Below are 27,964 nucleotides of genomic sequence, written 5' to 3' on the forward strand. Positions count from 1 at the left end.
CGTGCCCGGGTTTAATCTCCGATAATATAACATCAATACAAACAAAACAACAATAACCATCCCAAAAAATACATGTTTACACAAGTCAGTCTCAGCTATGAGAGTGTCACATTCACAGCCTGGATGACAATCTTAAAAAAAGATTTTCAGATTTTATTTATTATTCACCGAGAACACATTGACCCTTGACCAACAATACAATGTGATTACAATTCACAGGTAACCCAGAACACAATCAAGTCTATGTATATTTACGCGATCTAACCCAATAAACATTTATCATTGATAATATTGGTCGCGAAAGCCTACGTGTTAAAGTCGATTTGTTTAACCAGGTGGGAACTCAAGAGACCAGGATGAGTCTCGGTTGCAAGAGTGATGATAATGATGCTGATTCTGCTGCTGATCATGATTCTGTTACTGCTGATAATGATTCTATCATTATTGATGCTGCTGGTTCTACTCCCGATGCTGATGATGATAATGATGGAGCTACTGCTGTTGATGCTGTTGCTCCTGTTACTAATTCTGCTGCTGATGCTACTTCTGCTGATGCTGATGATCGAGTCGGGTTGAATTTAAATGTAACGAGGTGAGAACTCAGGAGATCAGGATGAGTCTCATTGACAAGAGTGACCTGGGTCACAAAAATGAAGAAATCAAAACAAGTCAAACCCATGCCAGCAATGAAGCAAGTAGAAATCTCACCCACAGCCCAGAGCACAATTGACTTAGCGTTCACACTACACAATTGGTACGATATAATCAATGTGTTTCAAATCATCTACGCCTTGCTAAAGAGCCTGAGACTCGAGTTAGGTTCACACCAGATTGGTGTCTCACGTTAAGGAGGGCGCCGCGGTGGCCAGGAGATGTTAACTCCCTCGCCTGGTATGCAGGAGGTCGTGCGTTGGATTACGACCCTGAAAGCTGCTGTATATTTGGATTTTACTTTGTCATTATCCCTGTAATAACACACAGTGTATCTGTGTTATTAATGCGTGTTGAGACAATATTAGTCGTGTTGTATTGTAAGGTAGATCTTCACTCCTGACATATATCAAGCTTAATTAACATACTTCAAAGTCAAAAGACAGTTCCAATTTTTGTCTGCAGAGAAAGGTGTTAACCCATGAATCGAAGGTTGTGTCTGGAGGTCCAAAGATATTAAAATTTTAAACAAAACAAACCTTTATTACGAAAAATATTGGTGGCGAACGCCCTCCTACTAGATTTTAAAATGGATTCTCTCTCTCTAAGCCCTGCAAAATAAATCAACTTTGTGTGGGTGGAGGAGTCCCTCGACCCCTGGTTAGAACAAAAATGCTTCATCTCAGCGACGCTCTGCACACGCCACGAGTAGCCCCTCCCCCCTAGTGATGCCATCCCATTCCCACCCCATGCCCACCCCTGGTTTATCTCCCAACGAGCGAGTGACCGCGAGGGGGATGGCGCGCGTCACCCCGTAGCGTCACGTGACGCGTGTTCCCAGCACGCCCACGGTGGAACTCCGCTCAACGCCGAGAGCGTGGAGAGAATTCCCCGCCCTCCCCTACCAGTGCGCTAACCACTGCACCACCGCTCCACCCCACACTACGCACATGACCCTCTATACACTAAAGACAAAAATCTCCTGTGTAGCTTTAACAGACTGTTGGGTCAAGTGCTGTTAGTGAGTAGGCCAGCCTGGCAGAGACCCGCCTGGCAGAGACCCGCCTTTGTATTCTCAGGGGCGATATTTTATCATCGCACCAGGTACTCATTTGAGGCTAAGTCGACCTACGGGAGAACCAAGACAGATTCAGATATTCGCTATCAATGGTTTTAGTAAACCCGTACTGGGCCTTCCCTAGGTCGACTCAGCCTCAAATTAGTACCTGGTGCGATGAGAAAATATCGCCAATGGGGAGACAAAGGCTGTCGGGCGTGGTGCTGGCCACCCACCCCCTCATGTACCATTCCGGCCTTCATAGGTGCTCGCTAACAGCACTTGCCCCAACAGTCTGTTCAGGCTATACGAAGGATCTTTGTCTTTATCTATTGTGTCTATGTAGTCTTAACAGACTGTTGGGGAAAGGGCTGTTCATAGCAAGTAGCAGCGCCTGTGAAGGCTGGCACTCTCGCACACGAGGGGATGGTTGGCCAGCACCAAAACAGAAATACAAAGACACACACACACAGACAAAGTAACAAAGACACACACACAGACAAAGGCATACAGACCAACCCACTAACCCAAAGAAAATTATCCCCCGTGTAGCCTTAACAGACTGTAGGGGCAAGTGCTGTTTGCTAGTAGCACCTATGAAGGCCGGCACTGTGGCACACGAGGGTGTCAGTAACCAGCACCACGCCCGACCCGCCTTTGTCTCCCCAGTGGCGATGTTTGCACATCAAACAGGCACTCATTTGAGGCTCAATCGGCCTAGGGGAGAGCCTGGACAGATTCCGATAATCGTCACTGGTGTTGGTGAACCGGTCATGGGCCTCCCCTAGGTCGACTCAGCCTCAAATGAGTTACTGGTACGGTGTGTAAGCATCATCCCTGAGGTGACAAAGGCGGCCGGGCGGGTTGCTGGCCACCCACCCGCTCGAGTGCCGTGCCGGCCTTCATAGCTGCTCTGTATCAGCCCTTGCCCCTACAGTCTGTAACGGCTACACGGGGGATCTGTCTTTGTGTGCGTGAGTGTGCGTTGTGCCCGTTTCTCTGCGCTGCTCACACTCCTTGCTCTCAGGACGCACGACTCAGATCCAGAATCCTCACTGAGTTACCATCAACACCATACACACTCAGTGCGGGGTAGAGCGGTTGACTAAACGAGTGGTGAAAGGAGTGCAGCAGCTCCATGGAGTCAGCGCGGTAAAACGACAGCAGCCCCGCCTCCCAGTGCAGGTGACACCCAACTCTCCAGGGAGGATCACTCACCGGCACTGAGGTCGCTACACCACCATAACGCACTGAGCAGCTGTCATTATTTTTATATAAAACCCAGGATGAGTCGTTCCTTCCCAGCTCACACTCTTTACCACCCCCTTTCCGTGCGATCGTCCCATACGCGACTCCAACCTCACAGCCCCCCGCCGCACCCCCCACGTCCACCTCCCAGTAGTGCTGACCCGACGAGAAGCTCTCTGAGCACAGGACTTGTGGCCAGGCATCAAAGCGGTGTGGGTGATCGGGGCGACCCAGGGAGACAGCAATTCGCGTCACCGTCCTGAGGTCTGAGGAAATCTGGAGTTTGTTGTGGGCCGAGTTTGGGTCCACAGTCGGTGAGCGTCCGTCTGCAGTAACGATAATCACAGTAGCCGTGTAACAACAGCACCACTATAATAGCACTTGTGCACTCACACGCACGTACAGTACAATAGAGCAATTAATAATGAGCATCGTTATACAACGTTGTAATGCGTAGCTAGCGGTGTGATGACATCTAACGGGTACTTTGTCAATCCACTGCCTCCCTACACCGTGCGGGTCGCGGTGGATATTTGACCATACTTCACCACGCCGGTCACCGCGCGTTGGCGAAGTCAGGCGGCGCATCAGGTGTTAGCACAGACGTACAGTACAGCGGTATCCTGTCTCCCTCCAATTACTTTTCGGGGTCTGAAGAGTAGGTAGGCGCCTTGATGGTCATGTCGGCGGGCCAGGACCCCTTTTTACAGGTCCTAAATTCGGAGCCCTCGCCGATCGTCATTCCAGTCGGTGCCGTTTTAGCGCTTGCTACCCCGGGCCCCCCTCCCGACGACGCTAGGCCGGCTGGAGAGGTTGTGGCTGGCGTGTTGCACAAGGGGAGGACCGACGCATCGTGGATCAATGTGTTGTGTAACGAGAATGTCTTGTTATCTTCCGAGGAGCACAAGTGGCTCCGCGAACTCATCGTGAGGTTCACCGATGTGTTTAGCCAGAGTAAATTCGATCTCGGTCGCCCCTCTCTCCTGGAACATCACATAGATACGGGCAACTCGACCCCTATTCGGCTAAATTCGTACCACTTTAGCCTGGCGGAAAAGGATCATGTCCGCTCCGCAGGTGACGAGATGTTGGCAGCGGACATTTTCTCCCCATCCACTAGCCCAGTGGTTCTTAACCTTGTTGGAGGTACCGAACCCCACCAGTTTCATATGCGCATTCACCGAACCCCTCTTTAGTGAAAAATAAAATGTGATTTTTTTCAGATTCAAGACGTAGATATGTTTTTTACTGGTACACAAAATGAGCCGTGCATGAACATTACCTTGTTCAAAGAATAAAACCAACACAATGCATAAACTCACAACAAATTACATACCTGGAAATCAATGTGACTTCTGCTGTTGCCTTTGAGAGATCAGTTCAGATATGCGTGGCTTCACCTTGGCAAGTGCCACTCTCATGTCATTTTCACAGCAAAGTCTGTTCCTTTTCTTCGTTTTTATGTCCAGCATCCTCGAAAAGGATTGCTCACAAAGATATGTTGTAACAAATGGTATAAAAAAATCCAGGGCTTTCTTAGCAATAACTGGATACTTGTTCATTTGTCGACACCAAAACGTTGAGAGCGTTGTTGTTCTGAAGAGTTGCTGTTGAACCTGGCTCTGCTGAATTTCAATGATTTCGTCGAGGAATTCATCATTGACATCTGCTGTTTCAACAGCAAACGTGAACGGCTGTCTCACCCATGCTGGATATGACTCTCTTGTAGGGAAATATCCGTCGAGAGACTTTGCAAGCTCATCTAAGTGCGTGGCAATTGTTTGCTTCAGTTCCGTGGATACAGAAATATCTCCGATTCCAGACACATCTTCGATCTTACTTGCACAGTCGTCCAGAAGCGGGAAGTTTGCGAAGTTATTGTTCTCTGTTCGTCGTTTCCATAACGGTAGCTTTTTTTTAAAAGCCTTCAGGTGTTCTTCCGCTTCCATGATATTGACTCCACCACCCTGCATCTGCTGATTGAGATGATTGAGAGCTGCGAATATATCAGCCATGTACGCTAAAATGAGAATGAACTCAGGATTTTTGAAGCAATCCGCATGGCAGTGTTGGTGCTCTTGCAAAAACAGGGCTAATTCCACACGCATGGCAAAAACACGATTCAGCACCTGTCCCCGGGATAACCACCGAATATTAGAATGGAGCAGAAGTACCTCAAATTCAGAGCCCATTTCTTTACACAGCTCACTGAACATGCGGTGCCTCAGAGCACTTTTTCGCACATAGTTCACACATTCCACCACAGTTTTTAATACTTCTGCCATTTTTGGAGGTAAGGTTTTTGTTGCCAACGCATGCCTGTGCAGAATACAATGCGTCACAATGATGTGTGGTGCATCGGCCTTTACTAGCGCACCAAAACCAGACTTTCTTCCCAGCATGACTGGAGCTCCGTCCGTACAAACTGCAGAAACCATATCCCATGAAAGATTGTTGTCTCTGAAGAAGTCATCCACAAGCTTCTTCACATCGGCTGCCTTCGTTGTTGTAAGAGGCTTACAAAATAAAAACTCTTCTTTTATCATGTCGTCTTTCACATAGCGTACAAAAACAGCAAGCTGGCTTAGATCAGAAACGTCTGTGGTTTCGTCGAGTTGAAGGCTGAATTTTGCCGGGCTTGAAATCAGATCCGCGACTACTTGAGCCAAGATGTCTTTACTCATGTCTTCTATTCTGTCACTGACGGTGTCATTTGAAAGGGGAATTTGGGATAATTTACCTTCGGCCGCTGTTCCGAGTATCAGATTCGCCATCTTTAATGCAGCTGGTTTCACAAGTGTTTCACCAATGGTGTGTGGCTTGCCCTGCTTTGCGATCAGGTAAGCAACTTCGTACGATGCTGTCAGGATCGGTTTGTTAACAGGTACAAATCCAAGAGCAGGCAGAGTGGCCCTTTCATCGAATCTGGCTCTCTTCACCCTGAATTCAGCAAGTGTTGTGTTCTTGTATTCCCCGTCTCCATGCAGCTTCAAGAAGTGTTCCTTTAGTTTTGCCGGTGCAAGACTAGAGTTGCTCAACTTGGCGTTGCAAATCATGCAGATAGGACGCTCACTCCCATCACGTTCCGTGATACATGAGAATCCATGTTGTACATATTCGTCCGACCACTTTCTTCTTTTGCCCGACATAGTTAGTATGGATAAAATATTAAAGAAATCACACGACGTACGACAACAACAGTCACACGTTGACTACTGAGTACGCACTAAATTCCCCGCAGCGCTGATTGGCCAAGCAGTGTAGCATGATCATCTGCAGCCAGTGATGGCCAAGCGGGCCGTGTGTGTCATCACAAATTTACACAATAATTCAAGTGTGTCCGGACCTCCGTGGCGGGGGCTCTGCCGAACCCCTGAGATCGACTCACCGAACCCCTGGGGTTCGATCGAACCCAGGTTAAGAACCACTGCACTAGCCCTTGGGGTGCCCCCTTTGCGCTAGTCAAGAAACGGGACGGGAGTCTCCGTTTCTGTGTCGACTTCCGTAAATTAAACAAGATCTCGGTGGCTGATGCATATCCATTGCCTCGCATGATGATTCCCTGGACGCTCTCTTGGGTGCACGGTTCTTTTCGACCCCAGATTTGCTCTCAGGCTTCTGCAGTTGCCACTGGACAAGGTCTCTAGACCCAAGACAGCGTTCCGCACACCCCAGGGGCTGTTCCAATTAAATCGGCTTGCTATGGGTCTCCATTCGGCCCCGGCCACCTTCCAGCATCTCATGGAGATGGTCTTGGCGGGGCTGCAGTGGGAATCTTGTTTAATCTACTTGGACGATGTTATTGTTTTCGGCCATACGTTTGATGAGCACTTGCAATGCCTTGAGGCAGTGTTCCTCAAAGTGCGGGCCGCAGGCTTGAAGTTCAAACCACAGAAATGTAATTTATTGCAACCATCGGTGAAGTATTTGGGACACATTGTGAGTGCGTCAGGTGTTGCCATGGATCCGGAAAAGACAGCTTGTGTCCGGACATGGCCGACTCCTACATCTGTCGCTGAGGTGTGTAGCTTCGTTGGCTTCGCATCGCACTATCATCGGTTCGTCCGCGATTTTGCGACAATTGCGAAACCACTGCACGCACTCTCCGCCAAAGGTCAAAAGTTTTGCTGGGGGATAGAGGAGGAAGCCGCTTTTGTGGCGCTTCGCACGGCCTTGGCGGATGCGCCGCCCCTGGGGTATCCGGACCTCTCCAAACCATTCCTCCTCAACACCGATGCCAGTGACATGGGCATTGGGGCTGTCCTGGCTCAGGTGGTCGAAGGGGTTGAGAGGGTTATTGCCTATTGCAGCCGTGTTTTGTCTCCCACTGAACAGCGGTACTGTGACTCGGAGGGAGCTGCTGGCCACAGCTGTACAGGCCCTATTTGTATGGTAGGTGGTTTACCATCCGGACCGACCATGTGGCCCTGCAATATTCCCTGAGGATTGACCAGCCCTCGGGTGAGCTGTCCCGCTGACTCGAGGTGCTCCTAGAGTACTGTTGGATATCAACCTTTTTCCAAAATTAATATAAATAATAATATTTGCATATTTTTTTAATGACCCGAAATAATGAATGAAAAACACAAACCCAGCGCAGCAAACACAGATGGAAATCGTCAAAAGGCCATAAAATATATAAATAATGAATACACTCCCGGGCCAAAGAGAGGTTACCTTATTTGCGAATCACCAGATGGCCAGGGGATGATTTCACAAACAAACCGGTTTGATGGACACAGCCTCCAGGGTCACCAAGAGGGGAGGGGAAGTTAACTCAAAGGTAGAGAGAGAGAGAGGAAGAGCCTCCCGGCCGTCTTTGTCTCTCCCCGCAGCACGAATAGAATTTAACACCCTAGTGAGGGATGGCTGTTATTACGAAGAGGGTCGCCCCCTCCTCCCCCCGGGGTTGTATAACACATGGCTTAACAAACATACACACACGAACACACACACGAACGCACACACACACAGACCACGCCCCCCCCCCCTTCACTGCGCAGAGCGGAGAATGTCTTTGAATATAACGGCTGAGCATCTTTCAAAAGTTCAGTCAAGACAGATCAGCGGTTCGAGAAGTCGACAGGACACGAGCAGTCACAGCGAGCGGCTGGCTCCAAGGAGCGTGAGCCTCGCTGAGTAGCGAGGATCACTGAGTCGCGATGTATCAACGAAAGTGATTTCTGAGCTGAAAGGCAAAGTATCGCTTAAAGACCCTTATTTCTACATCGAGTCCAGCTGTAGCGCGACCGAGGCACCAAACAAGAGCTTCTGCAACAAGCAGCCAAGCGTGTGCCGACTTGAGTCATCCAGCAGTGAAGCCGGCTGTCAACGAATCAGCTGAGAGCGCTCGGGCATCTCAACAGAAAGAGCGTGCAGCAGCCATCCAGCAGCGGAAAAGCTTTGCCAGCCGCCAACAACTTCAGCAAACCAGCGACCAAGCGCGTGCGACTTGAGTCATCCAGCAGTGGAGAGAACTGCTGTCCGTGAACCAGCACGGGCGCGTTCGCGCATCTTCAAGGAGAGGCAGCGCGCGCTACAGCGCGCCACTTCGCGTCACCAGTGCTGAGAGCGTTTGGGCAGCACGAGGAGAGGGCAGCGGGCCCGCACTCAACACCCATCATCGCGCGACGACGGCGAGCGTCGCGCTGACTCTTCCAGCCAGCAGTGGACAGAAACTGTCGCAGCCTGTTTGTATGCCCCACCCCTCCCCCACAATCTCCCCCTCACACCCCCCACCGCCCCACAGTGAGCAAACACGTTTTTGAAAAGGAATGCCAACCTAGGCGTTTGCTTAACGCAATGAAATCAACAACGCTCACACATTAACACATACAAGAAGATTCCTAAGTGCGTCAAATATTAGCTGATAACAGAAAACATTGCCATCAAGTTACGTGGTTACAGTCACTTGGGAGTATTTGAGTCGTTCGGTTTTTTTTCTTTAATGGCATATTCTTGTTTATGCATCCATGAATTAACATAAGGAATCCATGAACGCATATTTGTGCCTTTAGGAATAATAATGGTTTGAGTGTCTTTTTCATATGTCATTGAGTTGCATAATAATCAATCGTCCTACTGGTTAATGTGACAAGAATTTGTATTAAGGGTCACGGATGATCAATGACTGAGTGCCGTGTTGGTAACAATTCAAGTATACGAATTTACATATGATAGAGTTAAGGGTTAGATAGAATAGTATGCATGTTTAATCTTTCTCTCAACCACCGATTGATTGCGTTACGCGTCGGGAATTAACCACAGGTGCCGTTATCGAGGTGAAACAATGCAATCGTGATGGTTACCGTGTTAATGCTGTGTTAAAATTCCGAGATTGAGAGTTCTCATATTATCCAAAATGTAAGTTTAGCTAGGAAATAAAATGTATTAAAGCAGAAGGTTGCGTGTGATTCTTTCCGTGATTCTGCATAATAATTGATCTGCGATTGAGATCTGAACTCTGGGGACCTATAATAAGCACACTAAGAACACATAACCCATCACATAATCAATAACGTTAAATCGAAGATAATTGTATCCTCATTGATAATATGGAGTTAAACAACGAAGTCGCGTTGACTCTCATTCACGCTCACAACACCTAATCAACTGCATACGGCTAATTGCGTTATTCCAATTAATAACCAACCCTCGTCACTGAGGCTGGACCCTAATCATCATAACGACGTGCATTATCATAACCACACCCACTCGCATGAATTAATACGATTATCTCTCGAATTAACATAATTACACTAATTAACATAATTTCGGATAAATTATGCAAATTTCGAATTTCATTTAATTTTCGTTATTTTCATCAAATTTTCATAACCTACATATACAACAGTACCCCTTCGATGTCATCCACCGGAAGGGGACTCAGCATGGTAATGCGGATGGCCTTTCCAGGCTGCCTACGGACGGTGGGTGCGCTTGTGCCCTGGGTTCTAGCCGCGGCAAGGCCCCAGTGGACACCGCGGCCCAGTTGGTTGCCTCGGCCGAAACGGCCCCCCCTCCAGGTGTGGCGTTGCCTGTTGATTTCGGCCTGGGACTCCCCTGAGAGGTATGGTCTAAGTTGCAGATGGAGGATTCCTCTGCTGAGGCTACGATACCGTGTTGGGCCAAATGCCCGGAGCTCAACTCCGTCGGCTGCCCCGGTGATCGCCGTGCATGATGGCTTCCTCATGCATTGGGATGCCCAGTTGGAAAGTTATTGTGTGGTTGTGCCCATTGGCCTGTGAGGTAAATTGACCCGAGCCATTCAGAAGAAACTTATGCACCTGGGCCACAATGAAACCTTGTTGACCCTTAAACGGGTCAACTATTGGCTGTGTGTGGAGGATGACGTGGCACTGATTTTGAAGGGTTGCCACGACTGTGCGCGGAGGAAGGCCCCAGTTGGCCAGGATCGGGCCCCGCTGCAGTCCATCTGGGTTTCTCGTGTCAATGAGCTCATAGCACTCGACATTCTGGGGCCATTCCCAATATCCCAACGGGGCCACAAGTACCTCTTGGTGTGAGTTGAGTACCTCACGTTGGCCTATGGTGTGGCTTCTGATGGACCAGTCGGCCCGTCCATCACTGAGTCATTCGTACAGGGGTATGTTGTTGACAAGGGTGCGCAGGAACAGCTCTTGACTGATCAGGGGTGGAACTTTCCTTCTCGGTTGCTCAAGGAGTCTGTGACCTCCTTGGCACAAAGAAAATCTGCACCTCGCCCTACCATCCCCAGTCCAACGGGATGGTAGAGCGCTTGAACCGCACCTTCACATCCATGCTGTGCCACCACGTAAGTACGTCCCAATCGGACTGGGACCTGTTCATTCCGGGGGTTCTGGCCACATATAGGTTGGCACCGCATGCCTCGACAGGGTTCTCCCCTTTTTATTTAATGTATGGCAGGGACCCGGAGCCCCCGATGCACGTCCAGCTGGACCTGGGGCCTTTAAAAAAGGCTCGCCAGTGCCTGCCCCAATGAAAGTCGTGCTCGACCGGCTGCGAGAGGCAGAGCAGACGGCCTAAATAATTCGGCCAGCCAGCAGGGGGCTAACGAGCGCTTGCACAAGCACCAGGCTGTCGGCCCCCAAGTACCTGTTGGCACGTCCCCTGAATTGCATCGCCCTTGGCAGGGCCCTGTCGAGGTCATAGAAGTCCGCCGACCGTAGTGCATCCGTATTTAGTTGGGCCGCCGCCACTGGATTGTGCACCCGTCTCGGCTCAAGCGGGTTGTACTGCCTGGCCTCACTGATTCATCCCCACTTCAGGAGCGGCCGGCGATTGATGCGTCCGACAACCCGGGCCGCACGGGTTGTTATGGCGCGAGCGATGCCCTGCCTGTGTATGCGCCTGCAGAGCCCCCGCCAGTAACAAACAGCGACACCTCACCAGGCGGATGTACCGGCGACGGACTTGACAGCTGCCAGTACACCGCCGGTTCCGACGCCCGACGTTGCGCGGGGAAGCGGGCCGGCATCACGCATACGCTCACGGGGCGTGCGGGTACTGTGAAGGGTGGAAGTTGGGACCCAGGGGTAGGGCTGACGGGGAATAGGGGAAATCTTGCATGAGGGTTAGGAGTGGCTGCTTTACCCATTCGGCCGATTTTGGTATAGCCCTCGGCCGGCACAGTGGGAAGAGCCCGGTAAGTCAGTGTGTTAGGAGTCCCAGTACCCTATCCCTGGGGAGAATTATATCAGCCCTTAGCCCGTAACTGGCATAAGCCCCTAATAGTCCCTTGGCATAAGCCCCTAATAAACCCTTGGCGTAAGCCCCTAAGAAGATCTGCCTCCGAGTCGTCTTTGTACTGTAACATATGTACAGTGATACACATTGTCAGCCACAGTGATAGCCCAGTGTGGCTCTGTGAGCCTCGGGAATTAACACCCAATCCCAATAATCCTTGAGGTGCCTTAGATGGAATATAGCAGCCTCAAGCAATATTGATGAATCCTAATGCTGAGTTAGCCTGGCTATGCATCTCATGCATTAACAATTCACCTTTTGCATTACAACGGTGATGTAGTCTGGCTCTCGTCTGATGATGACATCCTTGACCGAGAAACCTCCTCTACTAATAGATTCATCTGGTACATTGGCCAATGACATCCTTGCTCAATAATTATACACTCGCACCTCCGATTAGCACGGTTGGCTAAGTGCGGTGGGAAACAAGTTTAACATACCCGTTTAGTATTAATAGAGCACCGTAAGAGCGATTTACACTCATGTGTGTGCACTATACATTAAAATTTAGATAATTCACTACCTGTGTAACTGTAACGTATCTTATGATATGAAGAGTGATAAAATTATCACCTGAGCCTGGAATATGGACACTGAACCCTACGACTTATAAAAGTTGCTCGAGCCTAAATGTAACAGCCTGGAGTAGGAATGATGAATCCTGACATTCCAAAACGAGACTTATTCTGCTTCTGTGAGTCTCAGGAATTAACACTGAGTCATATGCATCATGATATGACACTGACATTGATGCCCTCGCTTTTGGATGAGAGTGAACGAAGTGCTATTAGCAATGGAGGGTTGTGTTTGTTGTGCAACGATTGGAGACTAAGCTCAGCCTAGACTCACAGCACATGAGTACATTGACTATACTGGGCATCAGTTAGAACTGGGGATTGAACCCAGGACCCTAGTATCTGGAATCAGTTGTTTCAATAGCCAAGGTCTCCCCTCCACACTGGGGCAGGAGTGATGAACTCACAGACGAGAGGGAGCAGTCTGCCCATGACTCTCTCAAGGGAGCGGATCGTGGGGGTGTCCAGTGGAGTAGGAGCTGGGGGCGGAGACTTCTTAGGAACCTTTCTTCTGTGACAACGATTAGCAAAAAACAATCAGCATCACCACACACACACACAGCATCACCACAAACACAGCATCACCACACACATAGCATCACCACACAAATACAGTATCACCACACAAATACAGTATCACCACTCAAACGCAGCATCACCACTCACACGCAGCATCACCACTCACACGCAGCATCACCACTCACGTACAGCATCACCACACTCACATCATTACCACACAAACACACAGCATCACCACAGACACACAGCATCATCATACACACACAGAGCATCATCACACACACAGCATCACTAGACACACACACACAGCATCACCACACACACACACAGCATCACCACATGCAGACAACGTTTAAAATGCAGCATCATTAAATGGAACTTGTGTCCCACACACAGCCTATGCCCCATAAATAGTCCTTGTGCAATATGCAGTCCTCTATTTACGCAACATTAGCATGGTAAAATAACACAGTGTTTACCGAAAGAAAACGCATACTGATGCCTATCTGAATGCAGAGTCACACCATCACCCCTCACAGAAATCTGCTCTTATTAAGACGCTCATTCATTGAGCTAAGAAAGTGTCAGATGGTGATAGTCTGAGAAGTGAAATTGAACATGTTAAAGAAGCGCTGCAAATTAACGGTTACAATGATGCACAAATCAATAGGGCATTGAACACTAAAACCAAATCAAATAAGAGCACTGAAACTGCGCAAGCAATTAAAACGATTTAAATACTGTACATTGCGGGAGTAACTGATAAAATAGACAGACGTTTGGAAAAACAAAACATCCGCGTCAGATTTGGCACGGTACATAAAATACAGAAAATAATATCTGGTACAAAAGATGTATTACCAAAGCTATCAACAGAAGGTGTGTACAGGATTAACTGCACGTGTGGTAAATGTCATGTTGGGCAAACAGGACGAGACTAAAAGAACATCAGAGAAACATTAAATTATCCATAATACAACTGTCAGCAGTAGCAGAACACGTGTGCAAACAAGGAAACTCAATCAGTTTAATAATCAGTTTAATAATCTTGAAGTTTTGTGCAAGACTAGCTACTACTGGCCAAGACTAATTAGATAATCTATCGAAATTGAAAGAAATCAAAATTCTTTAACTGTTCGGATAGCTTCCGCCTTAGTGCTGCGTGCAAGCAAATGATCAAATAATACATTATTTAAATGCATGTCTACAAAGGGCAGCGTACTTCAGTAGGGATTACCGTTGATAGGGCTATTTTAATAAACACAATAGACAGGAAGGTCAAGTTCAAAGGACTCGCATAATGCACATGCATAATGTATGTTGCCTTAGTAACCACACCCCCCACCCACACATTGTGCGAGAGCGCAGCTGCGTGGTCAACACATCTACGCCTCTATATATGGAATAAAACAGTAAGATTTCTCCACAAATCTGGCTGTCGCTTGATGAAGCTATTTGTAATTACTGGTGAAACGTCGTCCTCAGATTGTAAATGTTGTGGCTTGCCTCGGCTCTCCAACACACCAGTGTGCTGTACTAGTCACGAATTGGCATGTTCTGTTTACGTGACAACCCTTACTATAATCTTTGGTTCTTTCGGTAAAGTCACATAGGTATAAAATAAAATCAATCACGACGTTTTGGGCACAAAATAAGCGTCCATCATCAGGTGGGAAAGCATGGTCTGCTGCTGATGCAGACTGTTTTAAAAGGTTTGAAATAGGTGTAGCTCAAGGGTTATAAAGCAGTGACCGGGGCTAGTTATGTTAATGTGAGAAATTAGCATGTGATTGTAAGATATGAGAGCGGCCTCCTACGACGAGGGCACGGAAGTGGCTATGTTAATGTGAGGGATTAGCGTGATGTTAATTTGAGAAATTAGCATGTAGTTGGCTGTGTCGGGTGGTAGTGGGTTTTAATGACACATTTATATATTTACGTGATCTAAGCCAAAAAACTCTATAATAGACTGCATGGCCACACGCATCCAGTTTGTAACACCCACTCAATATAAACAGCCGATGTTCCACATACAGATAATCACAAACAGCACCAAGCACACACAGCAAATTGTCCATATCACAAAGAGCATCATCACACACATATGTATGTGTGTCTATTTAGCTTCTTTCGCACCAAACTTAGCCAACCATGCTAATCGAAGGTGAGGGGAATTACAACAAACTAAACACAAAGCAGTTCTAAAGAAACGAGCTAGGATAGTATCGTTTAAAGTAATTCATCAGAACCACCTGACGTTAACTTTAATGTATGCAACAGGGATTCAAATCACTATCCAAGTATACTACAATCACAACGGTGATTAAAATCACTGTACAAGTAAACACACAGCTAAAGGCTCCCACACTGCACCGCCTCGTGGTGCTGGTCTGTGATGGTTGAGGTTCTGTACCTGCGTGTCTCCTCCAGGTGCCCCTGTGGGATACAGAGAGATACGTCACTGTGATGCTGCCTCCATTCGCTCCCATGGCATCGCTCGAGTTCTCTCTGCGAGTCCCATAACCGGAATATGAATCCCACATCTTGGCTAATTACCCCGTGAAGGCCAAATTTGTATCCTTGGTTAATAAGTGAAGCGATCTTCTCAAGACCTGAGCATATCAACCCTTTATCCAGGGTTTGAGTCCCCTTCAGCCTTGGGCAGTGCTCATTTCCCGTGGCTTGAAACAACCTCTCAAAATGATAAGCAATGTCTATTTCTGAAGAGGCAATTCATGTCTGTATATTAAAAGTGCTTGAGCGTGGATATCAAACACCTGATAGCAACAAAGCAACTGTTTATAAAATAGTCGATTAAATTGCATAACATTAGGTATTTAGAATTGAACTTTATCTGAATGTTATCTTCAGGGTAATATGTGGAATTCTCTGCAGAAAATGTGATAAGATACATAATTAATTTAGATAGATAGCGGGATTTCAAATGAAGCCACTATCGTGGTTAAGAGAAATTATTATTGTTATTGAAGCTGTGTTCTCATGTTCCGAGCATCTAAACCCTAGGGCCAGAAGCCTCTCTACTGCTGAGGGCTCTGTCAAACTGGGGCACTCGCCCTGGCTTCGCGAGTGGTCTACCTTCAGGAACGTGAGTGAGTCCCTCTCCTCCTGCAGAGTGCGGAGGCGCACGGCTGCTTCCTGCAGCTCGCTGATCTCGTGCTTGTAATGAGCGATGTTCTTGTCGATCTGGGACAGCAGCTCCTTCTCCTTCAGTTCCGCGCGATGTAAAGCCACCCTCTCGTCCTCATTCAGTGCCGTTCTCAGGCGGGTGAACTCGGCTTTGATTCGCTCCTTCACCCCAGTCATAGATCCCTGTCGAGACACGCAGATTCTAATGATTGACCATTCCCCTCTAAATTTCGATTTAAAACTTTCGTGATTGCAGGGATTCATATTCTTGGTTCTTTCGGTAAAGTCACGTAGAAGGGAAATTATAAATTAATAAACATAAAATAATAACATTCTAACGACGTGTCCCCTCTAGATGAAGCAGTCCCCCTCCTTAACTTCCTTTCGTTCGTCTCTCAAAGTTCACCCATTCCCTTCCTCTCCCCTCGCCCCTCCCCTCCTTCCCACTCCTCACCTGCTCTTTCGTGACCCCTATGTGCCCTCTGTTACTGTCACGGATTTATTGGCCCTGCCGTCTAACTTACTCTATTGTTGCCGTTTGTGTTTATAAAGCGCCATGAGAGAATGCACTCTATAAATATAAGATAACATTTTCCATGAGCCATGATAATTATTTTTATTATTCTGCTTGTTTGCCCAGAAATAGCTCTTTTGTATGTATGTTGAAGTTATTTTACACTGTACATAGCCAACTTGGTTGCAAGACTATTTTTTGCAAGGTCCTGCCAAGTTTTGAGAGTAGAGGGCAACGCTGTTGCTTTGTGGTATTGAGTAACTTCTCAGCATTGTGAAGTTTGGCCAATACCAGGGAGATTTAATGTTCTTTTAGCTGCCCGGTGCTTCGCTCGTTTTTGTGAGCTTCACTCCTCTTCCCTCCACTCTTGCTGGATGGCGACTGCCTCCAACTGCCCAGGAGCGTCCTTCATGAGCATCCTCCTTCACAGAGGCCAATCTTGACATTGCTGGTACCGGTCATCGGCAAGTCCACTCAGCCCCACATCCTCATGCACCACATCAGCTCTGTCTCTTTTCTAGCCCATGCTATGCCCGTTTATCCCCCTCTATCTGGTCAAACAAAAGCTGATTGGGCATGCGTGGCACTGTGGATCACGCTGTAATGTTGCAAAGGCTAAAATTGCTACATGTTTCGGATTGTGCAATCAAGTGGATTCGCAACGACTTATCTCACCGATTTAAAATTGTGTCCAAAATGGGGGACTGACAGGACCCCGAATACTAAAGGAGTTCCTCAGAGCTCTGTGCTTGGCCCTGTTCTGTTTTCTCTCTATTTCAACAAGAAGGCATCTCCAATCTGCACTTTGACATTTACGTTTTTGCTGATGACACAGACCCAGCATCTACAACAGGGCTTCGATGGACTTCAACTTAATGCCCTAAAACTGGTCCTCAACATTTACAATTTGATGCATAGACATGCCTCTCTACATGTAAGCAAACGCCAATTAGGACAGCACTTTATTTCAAAATACTATTACGGCCTTTAATTTTGACAAAGGTACATTTTTACAATTCTAAATTTAATTCAATATTTAGCCAGACACATTCTGTTTGTCTGAAACATGGTTTACCTCACATATAAATCCTAGCCTAATTAAATTTAAGGATATCATAATTTGTGATTAGACAATCAAGAGGAGGTGTGGTAGTATATGTTAAAATTAACCTACGTTGCATACAACTTTCTACTGTAAGAAACCCGGGTTCTTTTGAATATATTGTGGTCACAATTTATTCTCCAGGTAACCAACATTTTACTCTGATGTGTTGCTATACACCGCCAAACAGTAAAATATCAAATAAATCTCTGGATTAGATAGAATCAAACATTATTTTCCCATTTGATGATGTCTGCAAATAGGTGAAGCTCTCATTTAATCACTCATTGACTACTGTGATGCTGCTTATAGATCCGATCCTAATGAATCATTAAACCGACTAAACCCGATTCATCGTTATGCTCATCGATTTGCACTGGGTGGACCACACAGGACCCACCATTGTGACATCTAATTAAAAATCCAATCTCACTTTACTGGATCCAACAAGAAATCTACAGTGGGCCCTGTTCATCCACAAAGTCCTGATTGGCAAATCTACGCTGTACTGAGCTAATTCATTCATCCCATTGCCAAATCCAAGAAAGCTAAGGCGTCCATCTAATTGCCTTTAACTATCCAAAGAACAAACATTGGAATAGGTGAAAAAGCCCTTGCCATTGCAGCACCAACGTTTTAGCTCTCACTCGAACGCCGAAACGTCGTGAGAATATTATTATTTTATTTTTATCAATTTATTATTTTATTCTCATTCTACGTGACTTTACCGAAAGAACCAAAGAAGATTAATCCTTGCAGTCACGAAAGCTTTAAATCGAAAGATGACAACATTCTACGGAGTTGGCCTCATAGGGAGAGTCATAGACTCCACACGGTGGAGGTCACAGGGTCACAGAGCCCACACGCGGTACCTGCACGTCCCTGCGAGTGGCCTCCATCCGTTCCACAGACGCCTCCGCCTCCCTCCTCTTCTTCTCCACCGCTCGCGTCTCCTCTCCGACTCCACTCTGTAAGAGACAAAGTCACCAGAGGAGACTCCACACCCTGAGTGACCCCCTCTCATGCCCACTCCACACGGAGCCACTCCACAGTGGTGGCCCTGAAATGCCCACCAGAAGAGTGGTCAGGAAGTCAGACTAGACTGACTGACAAGTATACAATGCAAGATACCACAGAGAGGGAATCAACTCATGGTGATGTTTGTTTTATGAAATGTTTCTATTAATCCCAGTAACACTGATTATTTACATGGCACGTTGTTATGCCCAGTGATGGCTTTTACCAGCTCGTGTGTGGTATCATTCACTGCTGAGTGGTTCTCACTCCCTGGGGGCCTCACCTTCCGTATCTCATGCACATCCTCCAGTGTGTTAACATCATGCCCTCTATGGTGCCCTGCGATTGTGCAGACCGTGCAGATTAGGCTTTCGTCCTGCTTGCAGAAGAACCTGTAGGGGTCTCCATGCTGCTGGCATCTTCGCTCCTCCAGGCTGACAATGGGAGCCACCAAGACGTGGTCCATCAACTTGGGGTTTTTCAGGTGAGGCTTCAGGTGGGACTCACAGAAGGAAGACTCACACCTGAGGCAGGTTTTCACTGCAGGAGTCTCCCCATCATCACAGCCGTCACAGAAGACAACTGCAGCCATCCTCTCTCCAACTCTGAGCTGCTCCACCAGGTTGGCTAGCGCCACGTTCCTCTTCAGCTGGGGCCGCTCAGGGAAGGTCGCTCGGCACTGCGGGCAGCTGAAGCTGCTCGCTCTCTCCCAGGCACCGTCCAGACACTGGAGGCAGAACGAGTGTCCGCAGCTCAGCGTGGAGGGGCAGTCAAACGTGCACAGGCAGATGGGGCAGCACAGCTCACTGTCTACACAATCACTGGGAGATGCGCTCGCCATGGCCTATGGCTTCACTCAAACTCAGTCGCTCACCGCGGCTCACGAAGGAGCTATCGCAGCGGCAGCAGCTCACACAACGGGAACGAACAAGGAAATGAACTTGACTTCACCTGTAGTTAAGTTATAAATACGTCGAGACACGCCCTGGAATGTTCCACGCGGCGGCCGCGCTCACCTGTGTAGACATAGCGTTACAGTCACGCACTGTTAGCTAAAACTTATTTTTCTGTTTAGTTTGTTATCCTTCCCCTGCACCTCCGATTAGCACGGTTGGCTACGTACGGTGTGGAAGAAGTTCAACATACATACATAGCTTTGACTGGTCTCAAGTGATATAATATTTGTACAAACAAAACCCAGCAGCAGCAGCCACGCACACAGTGATAACGGTTTGTCCCACAAGCTGATTGACCGGCTAGGGTCAGGCTGTGTGCATTGCACAATGGAACCGAACCTTGTGCAAACATTCTGATGTAAATGTGAACATGTTTTTTTTTCTTCTGTGTCTTTATCCATTTTTTAATTGCAAGGCATTTTTTCAAGGTTCGCAGTCTGTAATCGTCTTCCACCTTCATCAACTAATATTTTAACGACTGGCTTCATGCGCCCTCTGTTCATCTGTCAAATATTTTTTCGTCTTTTTTATTCCTACCACACAGTTGTATCCTGGGTGGATGGTGGTTTTATGTATGTTTAATTTCTTTCACACCGTACGTAGTCAACCGTGCTAATCGGAGGTGTGTGAGTGAGTGTGTGAGTGAGTGAGTGGTTGGGTCAGTGGGTGTGTGGGTGAGTGTGTGTGTGGGTGAGTGGTTGGGTGAGTGGGTGAGTATGTATAATGAAATTATTTTGCAGCATACGTAGCCACTCGTGCTAATCGAAGGTACGAGCGAGTGAGTGGGTGGTGGTGGAGGTTCAGTGAGTGAGGTGGTTATTTGATGAGAGGGGAAACAGATGGACAGGAAGATGGGGTGATGGTTGAGAAAAAGCGACAGGCCCACTGTAATCGGTTACAGAATCCCACGTCAGAGAATGAGGAGGCTTACCGCAGCCGTCGCTCGGAGGTTCGGAGAGCCGTGAGGCGCTGCAAGGATGGGTGGTGGTCGCGGGTTGCTGTGGAGATGGAGTCTGCCTCAGTGGCCCGCGATCACAAATCTCTATTTAACTCCATCAAAAAAGTAACCTGCAACGCCACACCTATTACCATCATTGGGGGAAAAAACGGTGATCCAATCTTCGACCCCCAAGAACAGGTTTGCAAATTTGCTGAGCATTTCTGTGAGGTCCTGGGAGAGGGAAAATCCCTCAGCCAGGAAAACATCGTGGCACAAAGTGAGGATGACCCTGCTGAGGCTGCGGTGCCTCAAATATTGGAAGAAGTCACCCCCTGTGAGTGGCTGGCTGCAGTACCATCTGTTGAGGAACTACTAAAGGCGATCTGGAATCTGAGACCAGGAAAGGCAGCGGGCAGAGATGATCTCCCAAGCGAAATGCTGAGGGAGGGTGGCGTTTGTGCACAAACTGCCCTATACAACATCATAACAACAGTCTGGACCACTGGACAGGTTCCGCAGGATTGGAAAGATGCCCTGGTGGTCCCCCTCTTTAAGAAGGAGGACTGCACAGACTGTAACAACTACAGGGGCATCTCACTCCTCAGTATGCCGGGAAAGGTCCTGGCAAGGATTATTTAACATCGCCTTGCCAGGCATGCTGAGGAGAGGCTTGCGGAGCCCCAATGCGGTTTCAGAAAATGGCGGTCCTGCATAGATGCCATATTTTCTGTCTGTCTGCTACAGCAGAGGTGTAGGGAATTCCAACAAGACCTACATCTCTGCTTTATTGACCTGGTCAAGGCCTATGATACCATCAGTAGGCCTGGTCTCTGGGTTGTTCTTCGTGCTTTTGGAGTCCCTGACCCTCTGCTCACGATCATTAAGGACCTTCAAGATGGTGAGCGGGCCCGGGTAATACTACGTGGCCGGGAGTCAGAACCATTCCCTGTACACATTGGGGTGCGACAGGGATGTCCTCTGGCCCCCACATTATTTAACATATATTTTGACCACGTAGTTCGTGAAGCCTTCAATAGCTGTACCGGGGGAATCTCCATTTGGTACAGATATAATGGGAGGCTGATCGATGCCCGGGTGCGGTCAAGGGATGGCTCCCTATTGCTCAACCACGTTATGTATGCCGATAATTTTTGTAATAGTTGCTCATTCAGAGGAGGAGTTGGAGACGCTGCTGCTGAGACTGGAGCGTGCCACTAAGAGATGGGGCCTTACCATCAGCCCCACCAAAACGAAGCACCTGCATGGGTATTTTGTACCATCGGACACTCCACTCCCACAACTCCCAATCGGTGATGGGGCAGTTGTGGAGAGAGTGGAGAGTTTCCCGTACCTAGGCAGTGTGCTGATGACCGGCTCCAGTTTAATAGCAGAGGTCTCACTCCGAATCAGTCGAGCGGCAATATCTTTCATCGGTTGCGTAACGCTGTGTGGAAGCTACCTGGTCTGTCGCGCCGCACTAAGCTTCAGGTCTTCTCGGCCACGGTCATTCCCTCCCTTCTCTACGCTTGCGAAATGTGGACCCCCTTAATGGAGCATCTTCGCTGGTTGGAAACATTTAGGCTGGCCTGCCTACGATCCATCCTGGGTTTAACCAGGCTGCATTGTGTGAGGAGCTCACACATCCTTGAAAGATCTGGGCAAGGTCCCATCGGTGAGCTCCTTCGGCAGGCAAGGCTGCGTTGGCTGGGTCATGTAGCCCGCATGCCCAGCCACCGCATGCCGAAACAGCTTTTGTTCGGCCAGATTGAGGGGGCTAAACGGGCGCGGCACGGGCTAGAGAAGAGATGGAGTGATGTGGTACAGCAGGACATGGAGCTGAGTGGACTTGCCGACTACTGGTACCAGTGGTGTCAAGATCGGCCTCTGTGGAGGAGGCTCGTGAAGGACACTATTGGGCAGTTGGAGGCAGACGCCCTTCAACAACAACGGAGGGCGGAGGAGCGATGCTCATAACAACGAGCGGAATGCCGGGTGGCTTAAGCACAGCAGGTTGGCACAGTAGGGGGCACAGGTGGTGCACCAGCCAGTCATCTCAGTCAGTCGACCCGTGGCACCTGGGTCTGCCCCGTGACCTCCTGCCCGCGGGCGTTCGACACTTCACGTGGCCTCAAGGTGCACGTGGCCTGGTACAAGCGTCGTGATGACGTCACCACCACTTAGTGGCGAATGGCGGTTGTTGTTGTTGTTGGGTGAATGGTTGGGTGAGTGGGTGCGTGGGTGAGTGGGTGAGTATGTATATTGAAATTATTTCGCAGCGAGCGTAGCCACTCGTGCTAATCGAAGGTACGAGCGAGTGAGTGGGTGGTCGTGGAGGTTGAGTGAGTGAGTAGGGTGGTTATTTGATGAGAGGGGAAACAGATGGACAGGAGGATGGGGTGAAGGGTGGGCGAGCAGGCGGTGATGGAGGGAGGAAGGGTGGCTGGGAGGGCGTGCGGTTGAGTGGCTGGGTCCCTGGGTGGGTGGCCTCACGCATTACTACAGCGAACAGCCTCTGGCTAAACAAACATCGTCCCTCGTTTAAGCTCAAAATCGGTATGACTATCACTGTACATTTTCCTAATATGCCTTAAAAAATCTTGCTCAACGTTTAAAATCACCGTCACGTAAACAAAAAAAGTATTTATCACCTATTCTTGTCAATGTTGACATTTTAAATCCTGGACTCGCTGAGTTTGGCAGATTCTATAAAAAAATAACAAAAATATTTCACAAGGTAGTAAGGTCCACTGAGCTACGTAGCTCTTTTTCCCACAGATGACCTGGCCACAAATGGAAGCCCAGCGAAGTGACTTTTCCCGTGGACATTTTCTCATCCAAAAACTCTGAACGCGTGATGTGAATTCTAAATTTCGAGGGGAGAGCGGAGGGAGCGGAGAAAAATCCACAGAACCACGGCGAGAGAGACACGCAAACTCAAAATATACAGCAGCAGGCGTCAGGGTCGGGATCGAACCCACGACCTGCTGTGTACCAGGCGAGGTAATTAACATCTACGAGACACCGGGATGATGATGAGAGAGAGACGCAGACTCCAACTATACAGCAGGCATCAGGGCCAGGATCGAACCCGCGACCTCCTGTGTGCCAGGCGAGGTAGTTAACATCTACGAGACACCGGGATGATGAGAAAGAGACGCAGACTCCAACTATACAGCAGGCATCAGGGCCGGGATCGATCCCGCGACCTCCTGTGTGCCAGGCGAGGTAGTTAACATCTCAGAGCCACCGCAGCAAGATGTAGAAAAAAAATCACAGAGCAGCCACGACGAACAAGGAAACGAACTGACTTCACCTGCAGTTAAATTATAAACACCACGAGACGCGCCCTGGAATGTTCCCTGCGGCAGCCCTGCTCACCTGTGTAGACGTGGCGTTACATTCACACAGTGTCAGGGTGTAAGATCCACAATTGATATATTTATACAAAAACCCCATTGTAACCATGAAAAGTTGATGGTTTTTCCCACAGACTGGTTACACCAGATAGGGTGAGGCTGGGGTTTTTCAGAGTAAACTGCACGTTGTAAATTATTATTAAAGTTTTAAAGTTATACGTAGGCTTTCGTGATAAATATTAGCTGTAATATTTTTTTTCATTTTGGGTTAGATCCCGTAAATATAAAAGTGTCGTTAAACCCGCCACTACCTTACACAGCCAATGAATTAAGGTTTGTCACTTAAACAGAACATTCCGATTAGTTACTATAGCACACCGGTTGTCTGTTGGAGAGTAAACCCACAGCATTTACCTTTTGACAATTCTGGCTATCGCCTGATGTAGCTGGTTGTAATCTCCAGCAATACATCATACTCGGAATTGTCATCGTTGTGGATTTACTCTCCAATACACCACCGGTGTGCTGAAGTAGTAACTAGTTGGCACTTTTTATTTAAGTGGCAAACTTTACTGATTGGTTGTGTCAGGTGGTGGGGGCTTTAACGACACATTTATATTCACGTGGTCTAGCACTAAACATTATACTCGTCACAGTCATTACTATTTATTTATTCAGCATGTGTTTTAGAATTCTAAATTTGGAATTTTCAAATCTACATCAACTTCATGTGTTCAATCTGTGCCTCGTGATCTCTGATGGTCATTTGTAAAATCATTTTTTTCTTGGGATGCGGTTTTAGTCCTGGTGGTTGGCGATCGGCTGGATGGGTGAGTCGGTGGGCGGGTGAGCAGATGGGCGAGTTGGAGGGTGGGCCGGGTTATTTGGTGGGTGAGTGATCAGGTGGGTGGGTTTGTGAATGGATGGACCGGGTAATTGGGTGGGTGAGTGATCAGTTGGGTTGGTGTGTGAATGGATGGCCGGGTTATTTGGTGGGTGAGTGATCCATACTCTTTGGTTCTTTCGGATGAGTGATCAGTTGGGTGGCTGTGTGAATGGATGGGCGGGTAATTGGGTGGGCACCTGTGCAGGTATGAGATGAGTGTGGGCTGGTGGAGAGATGTGAGGGGGGGGGGAGGTCTCTGTAGATGGCTGGGTGGGTCGTGGGTGAGGGAGTGGCAGATTAGCCGGTGGGAGGGTGTTGGGTGCAGATGAGTGGGTGTTGGTTGTAACTTTTTCAGCATGGTTATTATTATTATTTTCATCCACTTCATCATCATCATCCATCTACCTACTCACATGTATGGGTGCTTAGCCCTTCGCCCCACTGCTTCAGCGAAAGATCTTCACTCCATAGTCCTCTGTAAACGACGCAAGTCTCGGTACTTCCCCGGTCAAACGGCCTCAGACGTCGCTGTCGCCGTTGTCGAGGTGGCAGGAGTCGAACTCTCCATGCTGCTACTCACGCTCCTCATGTGAGATCATCCGTCTGTTGTATATATTGTGACGAAATGATGAATTAAATGTGAAAATGAAAATGATTTTAAAAATAATAATAAAATAATAATTACGTAAAATATGTTAACGTGTGTAATTAAGTGTTCTGAACTGGAAATGTGTGTTAAGTGTAATTCGTGTGTGTGTTCAAAATTATTATTGGACGTGTATGTGATTGTGTATGTGATTGTGTATGTGATTGTGTGTGAGTTATGTGTTTGTAATTGAGTTAATTAAGTGTATGTGATTATGTGAGTGATTATGTCTGTGATTATGTGAGTGATTATGTGTGTGTTCAGTTATTATGTGATTGTGTGTGCTTATTAAGTAGGTTCGATTATTATTGGCTCTCTCGTTGTCTAGGGGTATGTGTGCGTGTGATTATGCTTTTGTGATTATGTGTTTGATTATTGCGTATGTAATTTTGTGTGTGTGATTATGTATGTAATTATGTGTGTGTGATTATTATGTATGTGATTATGTGTGTGATTGTTTTATTGACCTGGTCAAGGCCTATGATACCATCAGTAGGCCTGGGCTCGTGTTTTTTCTTCGTGCTTTTGGAGTACCTGACCCTCTGCTCACGATCATTAAGGACCTTCATGATGGTGAGCAGGCCCGGGTAAAACTACGTGGCCGGGAGTCAGAGCCATTCCCTGTACACCTTGGGGTGCGACAGGAATGTCCTCTGGCTCCCACATTATTTAACATCTATTTTGACCACGTATTTCGTGAAGCCTTCAATAGCTGTACCGGGGGAATCTCCATATGGTACAGATATAATGGGAGGCTGATCGATGCCCGGGTGCGGTCAAGGGATGGCTCCCTATTGCTCAACCACGTTATGTATGCTGATGATTTAGTAATAGCTGCTCATTCAGAGGACGAGTTGGAGACGCTGCTGCTGAGACTGGAGCGTACCACTAAGAGGTGGGGCCTTACCATCAGCCCCACCAAAACTAAGCACCTGCCTGGGTATTTTGTACCATCGGACACTCCATCCCCACAACTCCCAATCGGTGATGGGGCAGTTGTGGAGAGAGTGGAGAGTTTCCCATACCTGGGCAGTGCGCTTATGACTGGCTCCAGTTTAACAGCAGAAGTCTCACTCCGAATCAGTTGAGCGGCAATATCTTTTCATCGGTTGCGTAACGCTGTGTGGAAGCTACCTGGTCTGTCGCTCCGCACTAAGCTTCAGGTCTTCTCGGCCACGGTCATTCCCTCCCTTCTCTACGCTTGCGAAACGTGGACCCCCCTAATGGAACATCTTTGCCGGTTAGAAACATTTAGGCTGGCCTGCCTACGATCCATCCTGGGTTTAACCAGACTGGATTGTGTGAGGAGCTCAAAAATCCTTGAAAGATCTGGGCAGGGTCCCATCAGTGAGCTCCTCCGGCGGGGAAGGCTGCGAAGGCTGGGTCATGTAGCCTGCATGCCCAGCCACCGCATGCTGAAACAGCTTTTGTTCGGCCGGATCGAGGGGGCTAAGCGGGCGCGGCACGGGCTAGAGAAGAGATGGAGTGATGTGGTACAGGAGGACGTGGAGCTGAGTGGACTTCTGGGCAGTTGGAGGTAGTCGCCCTCCAACAACAACGGAGGGCGGAGGAACGACGCTCAGAACAACAAGCGGAGCGCCGGGTGGCTAAAGCACAGCAGGTTGGCACAGTAGGGGGCACAGGTGGTGCATCAGCCAGTCATCTCAGTCAGTCGACCCGTGGCATCTGGGTCTGCCCCGTGACCTCCTGCCAGCGGGCGTTCGACACTCCACGTGGCCTCAGGGTGCACATAGCCTGGCACAAGCGTCGTGGTGACGTCACGGCCACTTAGTGGCGAATGGCGGTTGTTGTAATGTATGTAATTATGCGTGTGATTATTATGTACGTGAAATGTGTGTCTGTGATTATTATATGTGACTATATGTGTGTGTGATTAATGTAACTTTTCAAACTTTTTTTCACCCCGCCTCCTGTAGGCCCCCGACGGGTTCTCGGGCCCTCCGCGCTCGCCTAGAATCCCCTGTCCGACCAGGGCGGCAGGCCCCGGGCACCCCGGGCACCCCGAGCACCGGCGGAACAACGCCGCCGCCGCCAAAACTTTTTTTCATTAATTTAAATGATTTCAACGATTTTTGCTGCAACGTTCAAAGTTCACCGAATTGATGTCCCGATCGCCTGCGCCGCCTTCGGAAGCGTTCACACGGAACCAACGCCTGCTGCCTGCTGCTGCTGCTGCCTGCTGCTGCCTGCTTCTTGATGCCTGCTGCTGCTGCTTGCTGCTGCTGCCTGCTGCTGCTGCCTGCTGCTTGCTTCTTGATGACTGCTTGCTGCTTGCTTCTTGCTGCCTGCTGCTGCCTGCTTCTTGCTGCCTGCTTGCTTCTTGATGACTGCTGCTTTGCTGGCTTCTTGCTGCCTGCTTCTTGCTGCCTGCTGCTTGCTTCTTGCTGCCTGCTTCTTGATGACTGTTGCCTGCTTCTTGCTGCTTGCTGCCTGCTTCTTGCTGCTTGCTTCTTGCTGCTTGCTGCTTGCTTCTTGCTTCTTGCTGCTTGCTGCTTGCTGCTTGCTTCTTGCTTCTTGCTGCGTGCTGCTTGCTTCTTGCTGCCTGCTGCGTGACCTGAAGCGACTGAGCAATGGTGGAAGT

General features: G+C 48.4%; 1 protein-coding gene across 3 annotated transcripts; it reads right to left on the bottom strand.

Annotated features, from left to right (window-relative positions):
- Window positions 1-1,411: 1,411 nt before the first annotated feature.
- Window positions 1,412-27,964, bottom strand: LOC116956986 (E3 ubiquitin/ISG15 ligase TRIM25-like). 3 transcript variants are annotated; one of them, XM_076054914.1, is made up of 7 exons: window positions 27,267-27,961; window positions 18,862-25,319; window positions 18,434-18,529; window positions 15,895-16,128; window positions 15,212-15,234; window positions 12,687-12,790; window positions 1,412-3,282 (listed from the first exon to the last, which is right to left on the bottom strand). In XM_076054914.1, the coding sequence occupies exons 2-7, from the start codon at window positions 19,417-19,419 to the stop codon at window positions 2,732-2,734; spliced, it is 1,566 nt and encodes a 521-aa protein (XP_075911029.1). In that variant the 5' UTR covers window positions 19,420-25,319; window positions 27,267-27,961; the 3' UTR covers window positions 1,412-2,731. The 3 variants fall into 3 exon arrangements, with proteins under 3 accessions (XP_075911029.1, XP_075911030.1, XP_032834794.2); XM_032978903.2 differs by lacking the exon at window positions 1,412-3,282 and adding an exon at window positions 11,354-11,499 and having other exon boundaries at window positions 27,267-27,960; XM_076054915.1 differs by lacking the exon at window positions 15,895-16,128 and having other exon boundaries at window positions 27,267-27,964.

This window comes from Petromyzon marinus, chromosome 68 (genome assembly GCF_048934315.1).
Source record: "Petromyzon marinus isolate PM22_M1 ecotype Great Lakes invasive population chromosome 68, UKy_Petmar_22M1.pri1.0, whole genome shotgun sequence".
NCBI classification, from domain to species: Eukaryota; Metazoa; Chordata; class Hyperoartia; order Petromyzontiformes; family Petromyzontidae; genus Petromyzon; species Petromyzon marinus.